This window comes from Talpa occidentalis, unplaced genomic scaffold, assembly GCF_014898055.3.
Source record: "Talpa occidentalis isolate TD23 unplaced genomic scaffold, MPIMG_talOcc4v2.1 talOcc4.4, whole genome shotgun sequence".
NCBI lineage: Eukaryota > Metazoa > Chordata > Mammalia > Eulipotyphla > Talpidae > Talpa > Talpa occidentalis.
This window is the reverse complement of record NW_023604295.1, coordinates 57,567,431-57,584,792: the sequence shown is the minus strand read 5'-3', so window position 1 is coordinate 57,584,792 and position 17,362 is coordinate 57,567,431. Positions and strand designations below refer to the sequence as shown.

The 17,362-nt window shown below is 33.3% G+C and overlaps 1 protein-coding gene across 8 annotated transcripts in view; it reads right to left on the bottom strand.

Moving 5' to 3' along the window:
* Window positions 1–17,362, bottom strand: part of CBLB (Cbl proto-oncogene B) — a 200,051-nt gene that overhangs the window by 76,631 nt on the left and 106,058 nt on the right. For all 8 annotated transcript variants that reach the window (XM_037525620.2, XM_037525618.2, XM_037525619.2 and 5 more), the window contains exons 5-9: window positions 14,879–15,035; window positions 9,976–10,097; window positions 8,115–8,252; window positions 5,198–5,285; window positions 2,288–2,419 (exon numbers count right to left, since the gene is read on the bottom strand). In XM_037525620.2, coding sequence (XP_037381517.1) covers window positions 2,288–2,419; window positions 5,198–5,285; window positions 8,115–8,252; window positions 9,976–10,097; window positions 14,879–15,035 — 637 coding nt within the window. The remainder of the gene's footprint in view (window positions 1–2,287; window positions 2,420–5,197; window positions 5,286–8,114; window positions 8,253–9,975; window positions 10,098–14,878; window positions 15,036–17,362) is intronic.

Sequence of the window (17,362 nt, the reverse complement as noted above, 5' to 3'; positions counted from 1 at the left end):
TATTACTTAGTAAACTACTTTATTAATATTTTCTCCATAGCGTCATAAAAATTTTACTCAAAGGCTTGTCAGTGCAATTTATGGTAACTTAACTTCCCTACTTTCTAAATGTAAAACAGAAGTACTTCAGAGAAAAGATAAAAAAGGGAAATAGCAAATGTTAAGATCTATATTTATGACTGGACATATGTCCATGTAAGGCCATTAAACCTATGTGGCAAATCATGAAGTGAATCAAGGAACTGATTAGCAACTAGCAAGAGGAACAGCATCATCCACAAAATGCACACATAGTAATACATACAAAAGCTGTGGAGATATTATTGGGCCACATTCCTTTAAGAAGGTAAATATCTTTCAAGAACACAGATAGTAAAAATTTTTTTGTTTGCTATTCAGCCATGTTCTTTTACTCACCCTGAGCAATGAGGTATTTTGCATGGCATTTTAAATCATCTTTAGATTTAAAGGTTTCTATCCCAAAATGGGAACTTCTGACTCTTAGCCCATTTAGCTTCTAAATACTATGCAGAACACCAAGTTAAAGATGCCAAGTCCTGCAATATCTGTATCTGTAGGCTTCGCGTCCATGGTCTCAAGAGAAAAGACAGATACACAGCCCATACCGGAATGCAGAGAGTACCATGAGCTTGTACCACCCTGGAATTCTGGTTTTCTTCAGGGAGAAATGTAAAGCTTTTAACTGGTTTGTGCTGGTGACAATATTATCACAATGAAGACCTAGTCCAAAGGGGTGACATGTACAAACTCAGCTTTAAAATACTGAATGGGTATCAGGTAAAGCAAATCATCCTAAAGTTGTCCTGTCCCAGTCAGCCTGGCACACAGTCAGTAATGTTTTTTAAGACAACTAAGAAAACAATCAAGGGTCAATGGACAGAGAACAACTTTGCTAACACCATTTTCATCATCCTTTTTCCTCTAGTCTCCTTGTACTACACAAAATTCACCAACATCATGAGGCAATGAAGGGAAATTAGAGCAAGGACATAAAGGGAAACCAAAAGTAAAGTATAAACCAAATGTATACTGAAGGAGAGAAGCGTAGGGATGGTGAGCAAACTTCCCAGAGGTAGCAAAAAATATCTGGGAGTTCAGAAATGGCTTTAGAAACATAAGCCAGTAATAATTCATTTCCGAGTTCTTCCACTTTTTCTTCACCCACTTTTTAAATCTCCCTAAAGAAAAGGTTCTTTCTATAAGATTGTAAAAATGTGAAATTCATTACATATATTTTTGAAAGCATTATATTTTATTACCAAGTAATTTATTCAATAGGTTTCAATGACTCTGAGTCTGCATTTCCCTTCCTGAGCCTCTCACGCCATCCTTCCTCAGGCAGTGCAGAAATTGCAGGAGAAGATCACGGAGTGGGAGAGCTCATGGACAGGGTGAGAATGGCAATCACATATTCAACTGCAAATTTAATTATCTTAAAAATTTAATTATCTGCTTTCTAAACTCTACCAACATTGACTTCAGTACCGACTGTGATGAAAAGTAGTAAAAAATGGATTGATGAGAATAGTTCATGAATCTTCCAAATACTTGAAACTGGAAATCTGGAAAGATTCATTTTAATTTCCCCAACATTTATTACAGTTTAAAAAAAAAATACAAGAAAGCCTTGGGGAAACTAGTTATTTTCTAGATCTTATGCTAAAACAGCAAATCAATTTTTATTTATTGAATGCCTGCTACAGAGGGAAAGGCAGTTTGTCTTAGATTCTGCTACTATAAATTGTAAAATGTAATGCCTGTTTCTGTGGTAACTATAAGTGTTCAGGAGAGTTTTCCTGTCGGATTCTCCTAGTTAGCTTTACAGAGCAACCAAAGACCCACACCTCCTCCCGAGAAAAGAGAATTGGTTGGAAACATCACGTAAGACTTATGTGCTAGGGTTTACTTTGTTTCAGAATCTTACCAACTCTAAAGAGAATCAGCTCTAAAAGAAATTGTGTAAATATGGGTAGTTGGCAATATTGATAAGTGACATCCTGAAATCAATGGTGTTACAGAAGGAGAGCTACTTATGACTAATATCATAAAATTGTTGGACATGTAAAGGAACCAAAATACAAAACACAGCAAAGAATCTAATTATATAAAAGAAATTTAAACATGTAAGATTTGTTTGACAACCATTTCAAATTAGGTAGACTTAGTATATTACTTTGAGTCATTAAGATGAGGAAAACTGAAAGTATATAATATTAAGGGGAATACAAGGAAGACACCCATGCTGGTAATTCAACTGTGATCATACCTGCCAAGCTGTAAGGCAAGAGGTGCACATCAAATGCCCACAAGGCTCAATCTTGACATCTTTGTCGTTCTCGGCACAAATTTTACAGAGCTGAAACGTGGAGCCCATTTCACAATAGAGTTCGTACTGTTCCTGGGATGTGGGAGGTAAGAAAAAGGCAATGTTAATGTATTTTTAGTATAAATTCTTAATGCAGAATTTTGTTAACTACAATGGCTTACAGTAAACACTTCATACTTGATCCTGTCAGGATAATACTACCATTTAAGACAAGTTATACATTGATCATCACAATTTAGTCTACACAATCATTTTTAAGAAGATTTGAAATTTTATCAGGCTGCCAATAATTCAATGTTTCATACTGATCCCTTAGCAAGGCATTGCTGTAATACTCACAGGGAATCAAAAGACAAAACATACAACTTAAAAGAACGACATATATAACTGTACTTTCTTTGTAAATGCCACATATATACACAATTACTGTCAAATTGCAAAATATTTATATGATTCTGGCTGACCACTAAACTTTATTTCTCAGATTATTATCAGATATTTCAAAGTAGAAGAAAAGCAGCATTTTCCCTTTCTGCCATTGGGTACTATGGTCCACATTTACTATTTCAAATAATCTCCAAAGCATAAGATATATTGAATTTTTAAAAATACCTGAGGCTCAATAAAATTGTTTTCCTCAAATTCTGTATTAAATCTCCAACTCTAAATTGCATACTCTTATCCTAATCTAATGATGTCAAGAAAACTAATCACAGGCCTCCCCAGTGGCGCAGAGGTTGAGCGCTGGGTTATGAAGCTGCCCGCAGCCTCTGCAGCGCCGGTTCGATCCCCGGCTGCCAGGCAATGGTCCCACATGGTGTGCAGACCTCTCCTGCCACCCACTGCTCCCCTCAGCAGTGTAGTCAGTCTGTCTGTTCTGCTCTCCGCTCTGGCTCTGGTGAATTCTCTCACCCTCCCGCGCTTCTGACTGTACCCAGTGCTTGTATAAATAAATAAATAAATAAATAAATAAATCTTTAAAAAAAAAAAAACTAATCACTTCAGCAACTAAAAATTTTATTAAATATTTCTTTTCTTGACTTGATTAAAACATTTTGGCATAACAGAACTAAGTGTTCAAACACTAGAAAGATCTATGTCAAAAAGAGGTACATACTGGTCAGTAAGAGAAAATACAAAAATGTGCTATTTAATGGGGATACGATGAAAAGGAATCATAAAGAACAAAGATTTATTTAAATATGGCAACGCTGCTGTCTAGTAAATGCCTACAATGTACCTGGCCCTGGGTAGGATAAGTAATATTTAGCCCCAAACATGCTAAAAGATCATGTAATATTGGTAAGAGAAATCATATAATATATAGATACATATGAATACATAAGCACACATATGTAGATTGTTATCATGATGCACATATTATTACTATATAGTTTTTTAGTGACATTTAGGAAAGGGAAAGAGGGAGTGGGCCACAATGGCCAAAAAATAAACCTAAAGTAATCCCTAATATGTCATAAAATCACTAATGGTCTTAAAATAATAGATACATCTTTATACTGAGATGGCAATCAAAGGATCAACTTGTTATTACATAAAGATTACAAGCTAGCATTACAGGTGCATAACTCAATGCAACCTAAGGGTTAAGATGTTCAAATATTTATGAAAAATTTAAGAGAATGATATAACTCCTGAAGATTTAGTTTTAAACAATGTCTTTGTAAACAATTGACTCATGAGTACACTTTTACATATATTAAAAAATATAAAACCACTACATAATTTAGAAAATGTCAGCCTCACATTAAACTATATAAGCCAGTAAGTGAGCTTCATGCAATATCAATATCCACTGGAACTGAAGTACAGAGAATGAGTATGAAGTATAATCGGTTGTCCTTCCCCCAAACCAACTTCTTTTAGTTATATTTATTATACAGCATACAAAAGCACGCATTATGCAGTGCTATTTCAAACAAGATAATAGGTAAAATATAATATTCAAGCTCTCACTTTCATCCTCTCCCTGATATTCTCAAACCTTTTCACTTCCTCAGTTAAATACTGGGTTAGTGTTCTTTTATTTTTAAACGTATATTGATTATGTTCATACAAGATCAGTTTCTCTGAACTTACATAATGTAACAACACAAAATGAAATGTCACATAATCGAGGTTTACATAAATGGAGCTTTATGACATAATAAGATGCAGAAGTTCCCATGGATGTGTGACGAGATGCTTCTCCCTCCTGTTAATCACTTTACAGTATGAGTCCACTAAGGTTTATTTAACATATGATTAAATATTTTAATATTTTAATTTAAATTTTATAATTTAAATTATCAAATTTTATAATTTACAAAAGATCACAGATCTTTGCCTATTTATGAGGAATTTATAAATTTAAAGTTGTTCTTATTTTGATAATTACTGATTTTGATAATTACTATTACCCTCAAATAAAAGGTTTTACCAAGTTATCCTCCAACTCATAATCTATGGAGGTTACCAAGAACGGATTTAGGAATACAATTATTATCTTCAATAAGCTTCAATTATTCATTTGACTCTAAAAGCTATGCATAAAATTATTCTAATCTTCTTTGGACATTCCTAAGCCTGTGATTCTCTTCCTCATATCTATGTGCTTACCTATGGATTTATCTTTCTCCACATACAAAATACCAATATTATGTCAAAAGCAAGAATATTAACAGTAGAAATTTTTATCTAAAATATGAAGTAATTTCTTTCCATTCTTAGAATTTATTATCTTTTGCATTAAATAAGCATGTATGCTTTTAGCTACAGTTCAAATAGAGAATCTTACCAATTTCCAAAGCATTCTGGATACTTATTATGTTTCCAGAAATTTGTTCTTACCTGTGTAACTTTTATGTGATCATGGGGTGTAGGTTCACATAATCCTGTCAGATCAGGATTATAACTCCTCCCATCCGGATAAAGATAGCTGGATGATAAACAGAAAACTTATTACCAGAAAGATAGAGTTTTAATTGACATTAAGGTTATCAAATTCTTCTATACTCACATACATATTTTGATGTAACATCAAGAACTACTCTACCGCACAAGTTATTTTTTACGATATTTAATATCTAGAAATCATTTTCACATACTATATAATGTATATGGACTCATATACTAAGCAATTATTTTTAATACTTCTACCTTGTTTTAAATGTAAATTTCAAAAATTTACTTTACTGGTCCTTCATATTCCAACAATATAGAATATATACCTATTTGCAATTATTACCTCTTCATCTGAAGAACAGTTAACTATCATTTTATACTATGTGCCATAAATAGGAAAAAAATGGAATTAAATCCCACAATTTTCCCACAAAAGTTATTCAAACACTTCTGTGGTGCTCCCATTTCTCCAGTTTCCCATCCTCTTTCCACACACTCTAACTCACATGCACACACACACACAGTTCAAATAAATAGAAAATGTCACAATTATGTTTCATTTACTTCAAGTAAAGTTACAACACAGAATGATCACTAATTATCAGGTTCTAGCACTAGATTTAAAATAACAATAAAAATTATAGTTACTGCCATCTTGCTGTGCTAAATTAACTCTTACCTATTCAGAAATTTATTAAAATCATGATGTGTAAAATGTTGGTAAATACTTTTTTGGGTTAAATATATAAAGAGTAATATCACCAGCTACTGAATCCCATTAAATAATTAGAAATCATTCTATTTATGTTTCTGTTCTAGATAGCTTAAATGAAAATTAAGAATACTATAATGGTGAATATTTTAGAGGGCAAAACTACACTGATACTATTCTGTGAAGAAAAAAAATATATATTCACATCTTTAACAATCTGTCTACAAACATGTTGTTAAAAGTTAAAATTTGTCAAACAACAACAAAAAAATGAACTTAGAGGGACAGGTCATTGTGATTTTTTTTTTTTTTAATATGTAGGAGATGGTGCTGACTACATCTGAACCCAATTCAAATTTGAGCATCACGGAGTGAGATAAAGTTCAACAAAGATTAAGTGAGGCACATGAAGCAAAAACTGACAACTTTCTTCTTATACCTCAACATGGCCTGTTTTTAAAAAACTATATAAAACTTTGGCCAGCACACTGCCAAAACAGAGAGAAATTCTAGGAAGCATCCACAAGTAGAAAATGACCAAAATGACAGTAAGATTGCAGAGGAGAGCTTAAAAAGGTTGTGTTAATGTATAAGGGCCATTCAATGATTATAATCCTCAGTAAAGCAGGGTGCTACTGATTGATTAGCCCTGTTGAAAGGCACCAAAGGGATATCAAAACCTAACTGGTTATCAAAGTAATCTTCTTTATCACCTATACCATATAATATTAAAGTCAAATATAAGGACAGCTGGTCTTGGGCTAGGCTACATAATATCCTGTATTTTTATTTCTCTTAGGAAAAAAGCCTAATTAACATAATACTCATTTTAATCTAACTTTAAAGTCAGGTTAAAATTTCAGTTTGTTCTTCTTTAATGTAATCTATCATGAATTCAAATTCAACTAGCCAACAGCTAAGGTGAGTAAAAGTTCAGAGATTTCAGACTACTGATGATGATATTATTGTTATTTTTTTACTTTTGAACAATTGAAGAATTATAACGACAAAAATAAGCTATATCAAAATTACAGCATTTACAGAATTGCCACTCATAACCTCCATTTATAAATTAAAACATTAAAAGCATACTTCTTAAAAAGAAAAATGCTGTAATTGGTGAATCTAGTTACATATGTGGATCTTTGATGCACTAGAAGGAAGGTATGAATAACTGAAAAAGTGAATTTATTAAGAACAGAATAAAAAAGAAATACACATTTGGTATCATAGTTCTGTTATTCTTCTGTAACTATTTCTTGAAAGCTTTTAACTTTCAAAATTACATTATTTTTCTCCAGAGTCCATAAATTTTTTCTTTTCTTCAATTACTTTAAGAGAGGTAAAAGTGAAATCGTTTGGTATTTGCCAGTTCTGAAACTTTCTCTTGCTGTGCTTTTACCACAATACATGCTATATAGTAAGCTGAAGCACAAATGTCTCTTAGTAACTCAGCAAGCAAAATTCAGAAAAGTCAGCAAAATGAAGTTACACTGAAAATACACTGAATAGAAGACTAAAATCAACAAGAATCTATAAAGAGACCATAGACTGGACTACTCTAAACTTAATGTATGAGAGAAGGTAATTACTTCTTATAAAATAAAGGATATTATTTTTAACTTTACAGCTTAAGGTTAAAGCTTAGCTATTAACATGTAATTCTAGAATACAGACTTACTATTAGTGTAAATAAAAGGATATGAAGAGAAAAAGAAGGGAAGGAGTAAGAAAAGGATAGAAAAAGGACATCTAGCATGAAAGTCAAAATAGATGTAAAGCTAGCAATTTGAGGGTTATAGGAGGAAACAGAAGTCAATTATCATAAATAATAACCTCTTCATAAATATACACTTCTACATCTATTTTTAAACAACTTTTCCCAATTTCTTTTCCTATAATCACATTAACACATTATAATTTGATGTTGGGATTTATTTGCTATAATATATAGTTGACACTCAATAGGTTAGCTCAAAATGACCATTTAAAGAGATGCACAATAAAAACTCAGGAGTTTCCATGTCTCAGTCTCGAGAGGAAAAAAAAAAAAAGGCAGATCATCAGCCACAAAGCATTCTCTCCAATACATATTTCTATTTCTCAAATTTATGAATGACTACCACCCGGATTCGCATTTCTCATACTTACAATCCTTCCCTGCTACCATCAATCAGGGCTTGAAATAAAGGCTTATTATGTGGAATGGTCTGCAAGATATTTCCATCCCCTGTCACATAGCCAATGGCCCACTGCCCCAGTCTAGTGCAGCTTAACCGGAAAATGTAGCTGTGAAGTATTAGAAAAATATGCTTACTCACATTCAAAATATAAAACAAATTTGTTAGATTTTTTTTAAGCAAAAGAACAATCATTTAGAATTACTGATAGAAAATTCTAGCCTCTATTTTGACACCATTGCACTTATCCATTTATTGACCTGTAAAGGAAGCACTAATCATGTCATTTAAATATCTCAAGTTTGAGAAAATAATTGAAGTTGTAATCTACCAAGTAATTTATTGCCATCACCATCAGGGGGTGCTCTGTATGAAAAAGCTAGGGCTCTCCAAAAATATTTTGTAAGTAAATCATTTTTAGAAAGTAAAATTTTAATTTGGTTACCTCAGTCAGAAATGGAACCAATTTCTATTACAGAATTCAATATATTATTTTGTAATTTAAATAGCAAATAATAAAACAAAGCAAACAAGGAACACAGATTCCTTATTTATAGACTTGGATAAAATAACTTCTATGTTAGATTTGATTACTTGATTCCAACCATATGACATCCTCCAAATCATACTCCAAGAGAAAGAAGACGCTTTATATAAAGCCAATCTAAGAATAAAAACTATGGAAAAATCGTAAGATCTTGGAATAAAACAAATGACTTATTTGAATAAAACAAATGTCAACATGCATTATATATGACCAGATCTCATGGTTAGAATGAGAATCAACCATCCATAATCTAAAGAAACGTCAACAGAAGCCAAATTATTTTCTGTACACATGATCTCCTTTTATATCAAATAAATAGTTAAAAATTAAAAAGATGGACATTTTCATTATGGCCAAGAAAATTGTTTGGCTTGTCCTTGAAAAAAAATAACTTTGTTAAAGGACAAATACCATTTTGTCCTGCAAATAATTTTTTTGATACAAATAGACCTAAAAAAATACCAAATTCATTCCCAAATAAAATGATACCTCTATGTAAATCAGTACACTAGTGGACAATGGAATGACATTTCCTACTGAATTGCCTGTGCATGTGCGTCAGGTCTCCACGGCCATTGCTGCTGTACCTAGTGTACCACAAATGGCTACTGCTTGCACAGTACATTCCTAGATGGGAAGTGAGGAAACTTCACTGCCCTAGACACAGAGAGTTTCTATTCCCAGAGTATCATTTTAATAAGGTGTGATTTCTTGACTAATGCTAGAGGGGCTGACCAAATAGCCAACTTCTGTGAATCTCAATTTCATTACCTAAAAAATATAAATTCTAAGACTGGAAAAGATTTAAGATATTATGGAAAAAGTTCTCAAGGGTATCAAACTGATTTGAAATGTAACAGTGGGCTTCTATATGTTATACAGTTATATGTGTTCATCATAAAACCAAATTGAATGTCTTAAAAAATACTCTAATTATTTTGACTTTAACACAATATTCAAATACACATGATTTTATACACAAACATAGGTGTCATGAAACAGTCAATGTGCTAATAGCCTACTCCAATTTGAAGATCAGAACTCTAGGAATTAATGAATTTCTAAATTCACCAAATTACATAGTACCCTACCCTCTTTCACTTTCTGAACACTGTGCCAGAATAAGCTCAATGTATCAATTTAAAGGATTCAATTATGAAGCATCATTCTGGTTTATTTCTGTTTGCCTATCCCTACTCCCATGGGTATTACTGGTTCAGTTCAGGCCTTAGAAGACTTTTCATCTTTAGATATAGCACATAAAATTACCACTGAAACATCTTACCTTCCAGGTTTGGTGCTGTATTTCTGCAGTCGTGCTTTAACTTCATCATATGTGAGAAAGGCCATGTAACCTGGATGTGTTACAGCTAAGAAATTCCAATTCCGTAAAATAGAGCCCCAAGGCTAAAAATATGAATTAAAAGATATTATCTTGAATATCCACTATCAACTACATACCAATTTATTATTCAATGTAATTACTGAAATTCTGGATATTTTTAAAGTCAGTAATTTATGCAGTTAAGGTCATCCTTTATTATCTAACAGTAATATATCTAACATAAAATTAGCTTGTTCTCTTTTGGAGAACGTGATTAGAAAGTAAACAGATTTCTTAGGAAAAAGAATAGAGAGCAAAAAAGGAAAACCACATAATCTCTTCTTTACAAATTCTATTCCCAACACAATACTTGTGATCATTTTGAAACATAAACCGCATCACTCTCTGTTCAAAATCCTTTAACTTTGAGTAAAAGCCAAAGTCCTTATAAGTGAGTGGCATACATGGTCCCTACTGGGATGATCCCCAGTGCTGTGACTCTCCCATTTTCTATCTCTTCTTCAGGCATGCTGGCCTCTTAGCTATTGCTTTCAACATAAGGGCTCTCTCTCACCTAGGAGTCTTTATATCTGCTGATTCCTCAAACTGAATTCTCCAAATAGCCATAATTCCTCTCATCAAAGGTCACTTTCTCAGTGAGGCTGTCTCAGACCACCTATTTAAAATTTACAATCTCATTTAAAAACTCTCCTCACATTCCTTATCTCCGATGTCTGTTTTGTTCACTACTATAATGCTATATATCTCACTTTATAGAGTAAGAAACCATGTCATAGAACCTAACTGATTTGGCAAAGATTATACATTAACCATATGCTACACAAGGTGCTTGTCCGCCTTGCACCAAGGGAAAACCTGTGCATGGCATAGTGCTAGTTCCCTAAAATAGAGCCCTACACTTAATAACAAACTCAGAAACTTAATAACAGGTGGGCTAACTGCTACTGTACAGCTCCTTGACTCCTTGTCTTTCCAAGGTAACATAACTGTATTTACAATTGGTTTATCCTCACATGACTGTAAAATTAGAGAAGTTTGAAGGTTTCAAAGTGAGCCATGTAAAAATATATTTCACAGAAACACGTGCGCACACATACAAGTCTGTGTCACTCTCCTTTAATATAATTAATGATCGCCCCAGTCACCATGGCAAGAGTAAAAAGGCAGTTAATGATAGACAACTTCGCTGGAGTGTGTGAAAGAATCATCCTACCTTTTTTTTTTTTTTTTTTTTTGGTGGGACCCTCGCTGGCGGCCGGGGAAAGAACCAGCGCTACAGAGGCTGTGGGCAGCCTCGCAGCCCAGCGCTCAACCACTGCGCCACCAGGGGAGGCCCATCCTACCATGTTTTTTAAGCTGAAATTACATTTATTCCAAGGAACTGGCACTCTATCTGATGTGCCAGATTATGAACTCAAATCTTCTAAAGGAATTTTGTGCTGCTCAGTGCAAACTGATGCAATAGTCATCATATATTCTTGAGTGGGAGAGGGCTTTCTGCTTTTGTTTTGAGACTTTTTCTTTGTTATTAAGAGTTTCAAATTTACAAGATGGAATTCTTTAAGGATTACATTCCTTGAGATGCGGATAATAAAGGAAAGAACGATTTAGTAATAAAGAGTTTTTAACCTTTTTAGCCATAACAAGAAAAATATTTAGGGGATTTCCTCATAACACTAAAATATCTAATTAGGCAGAAAGGCACTCTAGAAAACACTATTATGAGAGGATTTTGTACTTGAAAAAAAACATGTTTTTAATTTTCTCCTTAAGTCCTGACTAAAAATTGCATAAACAACACTTGGAAGAATATCAGTATGTTTCAACAAATTGAGAAAAAAAAGTGTTATAACAGTAACTAGGTTTTATTTTGCATCTTCTGCTTCCCCATTCACAAAGGACAAAGATGGAAAGAATATAAAGTATTTGGGTCACTTTCATTGAATTCCACATAAATTAATGGAAAAGTTGTTTAACAAAATGCTGAACTTTACTGAAAGCCAATGCACAGATCAAAATACAGTGGGGGAAAAAGGAAATTGGAGTTTTGAGCCAACTGCTGCAGTATGTAGCAACTATTTCTTAGTACACTATCCAGAAGGACAGCTCCTAACTGCAAAAATATTTATGTACTATAAAGAGGCAGGCTGAGTACTATTTTTCTTATGAATGCAACCAATAGTCAGAAACATGTGGTAGTTATGTGTCATTGTTTATAAGCATTTGCCAACTAATGGATTAAAGGTACAAAACAATGCACGATGGAGACAAATTATTTTTGCAACTTGTTTTTGGATTTAAGGAAATCTGTTCACATATGCCAACATAAGATAATTTGGGAATTCTTAAATGATTACAGAAATTAATGAAGTGAATTATGGAGACAAATCCCTCCCTTCTCCCAAAATTCTATCTCTTTCAAGAAAAGTCATTTATTGACTTACAAATTTATGCTGCAAGAGAGGCCCCGGCTGGTCTGCCTAGATACTCTTTAAAGGATGACTGTTCTCTTTTTTTTTCTCCCTATTCCACTGATATGATACAGTCACTAGTATATTCCACAAAACAACTCATTCCGTATCCTGCCACCCCTCAAACTGACTGTCCCATTTCTCAACAACACAATCTTCTGCAGTAGTGGAGAAAACATGACAAGAAGGGGAACAGCAGACCGATGGAGAGGGAAGGGAGAAACAAAGTCTCTGTATTTTCAAGACTTTAGCACCCTCCTATTGTAGCACCTCTGAACAACTTGGAGAGGAGAAAGAAAAGCTTAAAGGCACAAGAAAGAAAAGAAAATGAGGAAGGTAGCAAGATCCTTTCAATGCCTCCCCCATATTTGTGCCAGTTCAGCAGGAATTAACAGGACCAGAGAAAAGTAAAAGGGGAAAATAGTATAGCTCCCAGCTTTACTCCTTTTGTTTCCTAGGCAATTCTTGACTTCATCTTTGAGCCCCTTTATGCCTTCCTGATAGTTTTATGCTACTTCTTTATGTAAGAACCCAATCCTGCAGTGGACCTCACCAACTTTCAGACCTCAGTTTGCTATGTGACCAACAATTAGAGCCAGAAGGATTTATTACCAATTAACCACCAATATCATGACTGCATCTGAATACATGTTCATGCATTTACAGTGCTTACAAAGTTACATTTCTCATACAGAGTATGTAATTATAACAAAGCCATTACTCAATTTTTAAAATTGTATAAAGATAAAGATGAGTGAAAGTTAATATAGCCACTTTTCTGTGTAACAAAACAACTTTACCATATTTTAAGACAAAATATGTGATTATTCAAAGCATGAAAACTGGAAGCAAATGAAGAATCTCAACAGTATAAAGGGGCTAATGTAAGTTCTTTTGCTACTTCTATAATTGTGTTTCAAAAGACTATTCTTTTGGTTCAAAATGTAAGATTTTGGTTTTGTTATCTAAAACTTTTCATAGTATCTCTACTTAAAAAGATTCTTTCCTTTTTCATCCCAGTGAGCATAAATAATATAAATCTAACTCAGAGTGTTAACATAATCTAGACTGTTTTTTAAAAATGAAACAGCGTATAAGAAAACATGAACACATATTAAACAAATTGGGCAAGTATTTAACCATCTTTAATATATAACTTGAGATATTGTAGCATTTAATATCCATACTAAAAAATTGCCCTGCTCTCCACAAAGACACACTGTTCCTAGAATGAACAAGTAGGTTTACTGTCTGAAAATAATCATTGTTCTCTTCCTTTATGATGGGAAGAAGCAAAGTTCCTACTATTTAGGTTGTCTTTGTATCAAGATAAATTGATAATTTGTAAAATTGTCAGACATCTTTAAAGAAAGGAGAGGTCCCATAATTAAATGATCAGCATCAGTTACACAATTCTCTTCTAAAATTTATCTTAAAAACTTTGATAAAAATATAAACAGGCAATCTAAATATACCAAAGAAATAATCATGAAAATATTGTAAATTGAAAATAAGCAAGGACATACTTTCTGCAGTCATTTATCTAATTTCTGACCCTATATTCTTAGGCATTATTATGATTTTAAAATTGTAATAAGGTAAAATGTATTCTGTAAGTATTTTTGACAAGAATTAATTTGCCTACCCATTAAAGGGTTCTTTCACGAATTAAAAATTAATCCCATGCAATATGATTTTCTTACAAAAATCAGTCACTCTTTCCTTGTGGGCCAGTGTTAAGCAGTCATAAATCAGAGAAACAAAATTCTTATAACACTGGAAGCATGAAAACCAGTATGATACTCTTACATTTGTTGAAAGATTGTTTCAAAGAGAGTAAATTTTACTGCTAACTAAAAATAATAAGCAAGCCTGGTTTGTGATCAATTTACCTCATCTTCTATGTAATTTATATTACTAGAATCAAAGACTATAAGGCATAAAGTCTCATACGTGGAACACTTTCATTTTATGACTATTGGAACTGACCCCCAAAGATAAACATTTTAGTGGCAGAGCCAAATACAAAAAACAAATTTCAAACTTCATGTTTACAGTAATTCCATCAATAATAACTAAAAGAACAAAATAACATCCAGTTTTCATCAGATTATACCTGCATGAATTCCAGTCAAATGATTCACTCTAAAATTTAAAGCAATGACCAAAAACTTACACCAATGGCTTTTTTTTTAAAACTACAGACTACCAAGATGGATACTGTTTAACATGCATTTGTTTATTTATGTGTCTGTGTGTCTCTGCTACATACACACACCCACATGCACACAAGTATATCCAAATACTATACAGACATATAAGTGAGGAAGGGATGGAAGGAAGGAAGTCTACAAAGCAAGTAGAAAACTTACCTGAAATAGTCTGGTAAAGATATCAAATTCAAAAACTGAAATGTAATCATTACAAGTTAAATCAATTGTTGACTTTAGAGCCATTGCTTCCAAGCCAGAGCTAATTTGATGGACCTCGTGAAGGCACTGTCTGAATACTTTCCATGGTACGATAGTTCTGTGCAAGGAAAAAAAAAGAGTAACTGAATAGAGTGTCATTTTAAGATATAACTTCCTTTGAAACTGTAAAATTCAAACATAGCAGTGAAATAATTACATTTGCATCAAAAGACATAGTTAAGGATATGATTTATAATTCAGAACACATGTAATAGGTCTTACTAACTGGATTATTTTCCATTTGCTAAAAAATGTGACCAAAATCTTAGTCAATTTTTCTTTTAAACAGTCCAGGCCTATCAAGGTATTTCTTTTTTTTTAATTTACACTTTTATTAATTATTATTATTATTGTTTTATAACATTATATGTTTCAGACATACAACATCATGAATCACATCTGTATGTACTGTATTATGCTTACCACCAAAAGGCTAGCTTTCATCCTTCATCCTCAAGGTATTTCTAAACTACAATGGGGTAAGGTAAATTAGGTCAAGGTTCTTTGTGTCTAACCTTTTCATTTGGCATGCCAGATTATTTAACTTTGCTTTTTTTTTTTTTTTTAAAGATTTATTTATTTTATACATGCAGTGGGGTACAGGCCAGATGCACGAGAGGGTGAGAGGATTCACCAGAGACAGAGTGGGGAACAGAACAGGCAGACTGACGAAATACACTGCTGAGGGGAGCAGCAGGTGAGACAGGAGAGGTCTGCTACGCCATGTGGGACCCTCGCCGGCCATCAGGGATTAGGCTGCAGGCAGCTTCACAGCGCTGCGCTCGACAGTCTGCGCCACCAGGGGAGGCCTGAGATTATTTAACTTTGAACCCAGTTAAATTCTCCCTCTCTGTTTTGTTAAAATTATTACAAGATGATGGGTTCATCTAATAGTTGGAATTCTTTGTTCACTGCTCAAAAGAATAATACGTACCCACCATTTTGAGAAAGCTCAGGTGGAAAATCATCAAGACACTTGGCTAATACCCCAGTATTTTCCAGAGGTGAAAAAGAATATATAATCTTACCTTTAAAATTAATGCAATGGGATATTTTGTGATTTTTTAACCAACCACACTGGCTAACATATGGAAGGAATTTATTCAACACTGATTAATGTATTTTTATTAAATATAATGCATCAAAAAATTTTAGGTAATGCAATTACATGGTTCAAAAATTTAGGAAAGCATAGAATGGCATCCAGAGAAAAGTCTTCCAACTTACCCCTCCCAATTTTCAACATTCATCCACCTCTACCCCATCATAACACTCACTCTCGATTAATTTTCCTCATTTTGGAATACTAAGTGAACAAGTGGAAGAAATCATTCATAGTTTTAAAATTTTAAGCCGTGGTTTTTAGAACAGATTAGCATAAAAGCTATACATGCCCTCTAAAACTGCAAGTATTTAACTCTTATGATTTTCTTTACAAGTAAGAGAAGTAAAAGACTAAGGCAGAGTAGACCAAATTTGGCTTGGCCCCATTCTATACAAGACCTCTCAGAGAAGCATCAAGACAAACGTACAACTTTTATATTCATTCAATAATAACTTATTGCAGTTGTTGCCAAGTTTGAGAATGCACAAGAAATCAAATCATTGTTAACATATTAGCTGCTGATTCCAAATACAAGACATTCTGGTTGAGTCTGACTAGGGAGGGACCCGGGAACTTACAGATCTAACAAGTTTCCAAATGCTGCTGCTGCTGCTGTTGGTCTGGGATACACTTTGAGAATCACTGATCTATTTTATCTATTAATTGCTATGGCAAGGCACTGGGGAGAAAGACAATGATTATGATACTACAAGATACTATCTCTTCCCTTAAAGGAAACACACTTTCATTGTAGAAATAAGATTTATAAAGTTAAAGAATACAGCAGGGGGGATACTCAAGTGCTACTTGACAGAGACACAGCAAGTGCTAGAAGAATTCCAGAGGAGAGGTATGTGGCAAGATGAGTAAATGAAGAGACAAGTTTATAATACAATGCTATATTTACGAGAAAGTTTAGGTTTGATATACCATTAAAAGAAAAAAATGTAAGACTGAGTACATCAAAAGGCTTTTCTCTATGTATGAAAGAAAACAGGAAACCACAGAGAACCAAAGACAAGCACCACATCAGAAGTCATTTAGAAGAAACACACGTCAGGCTCTGATTAAGGTTAACAAAGTGCTGCTGTTTTAAAAGAACAAGGATAACTTTTGATAATATTAAAAAGCTACTAATTTATGGTGAAATATAAATGTGCAAGTTATGTTCAGTTTCATTACAGTCTCTTCAAAAGTAGTTAATAAGTACATTTTTCTTTTCCAACTTAAAGTTTCAAATATTCAACACACAGAAGTCACATGAACCATAATATCCAATA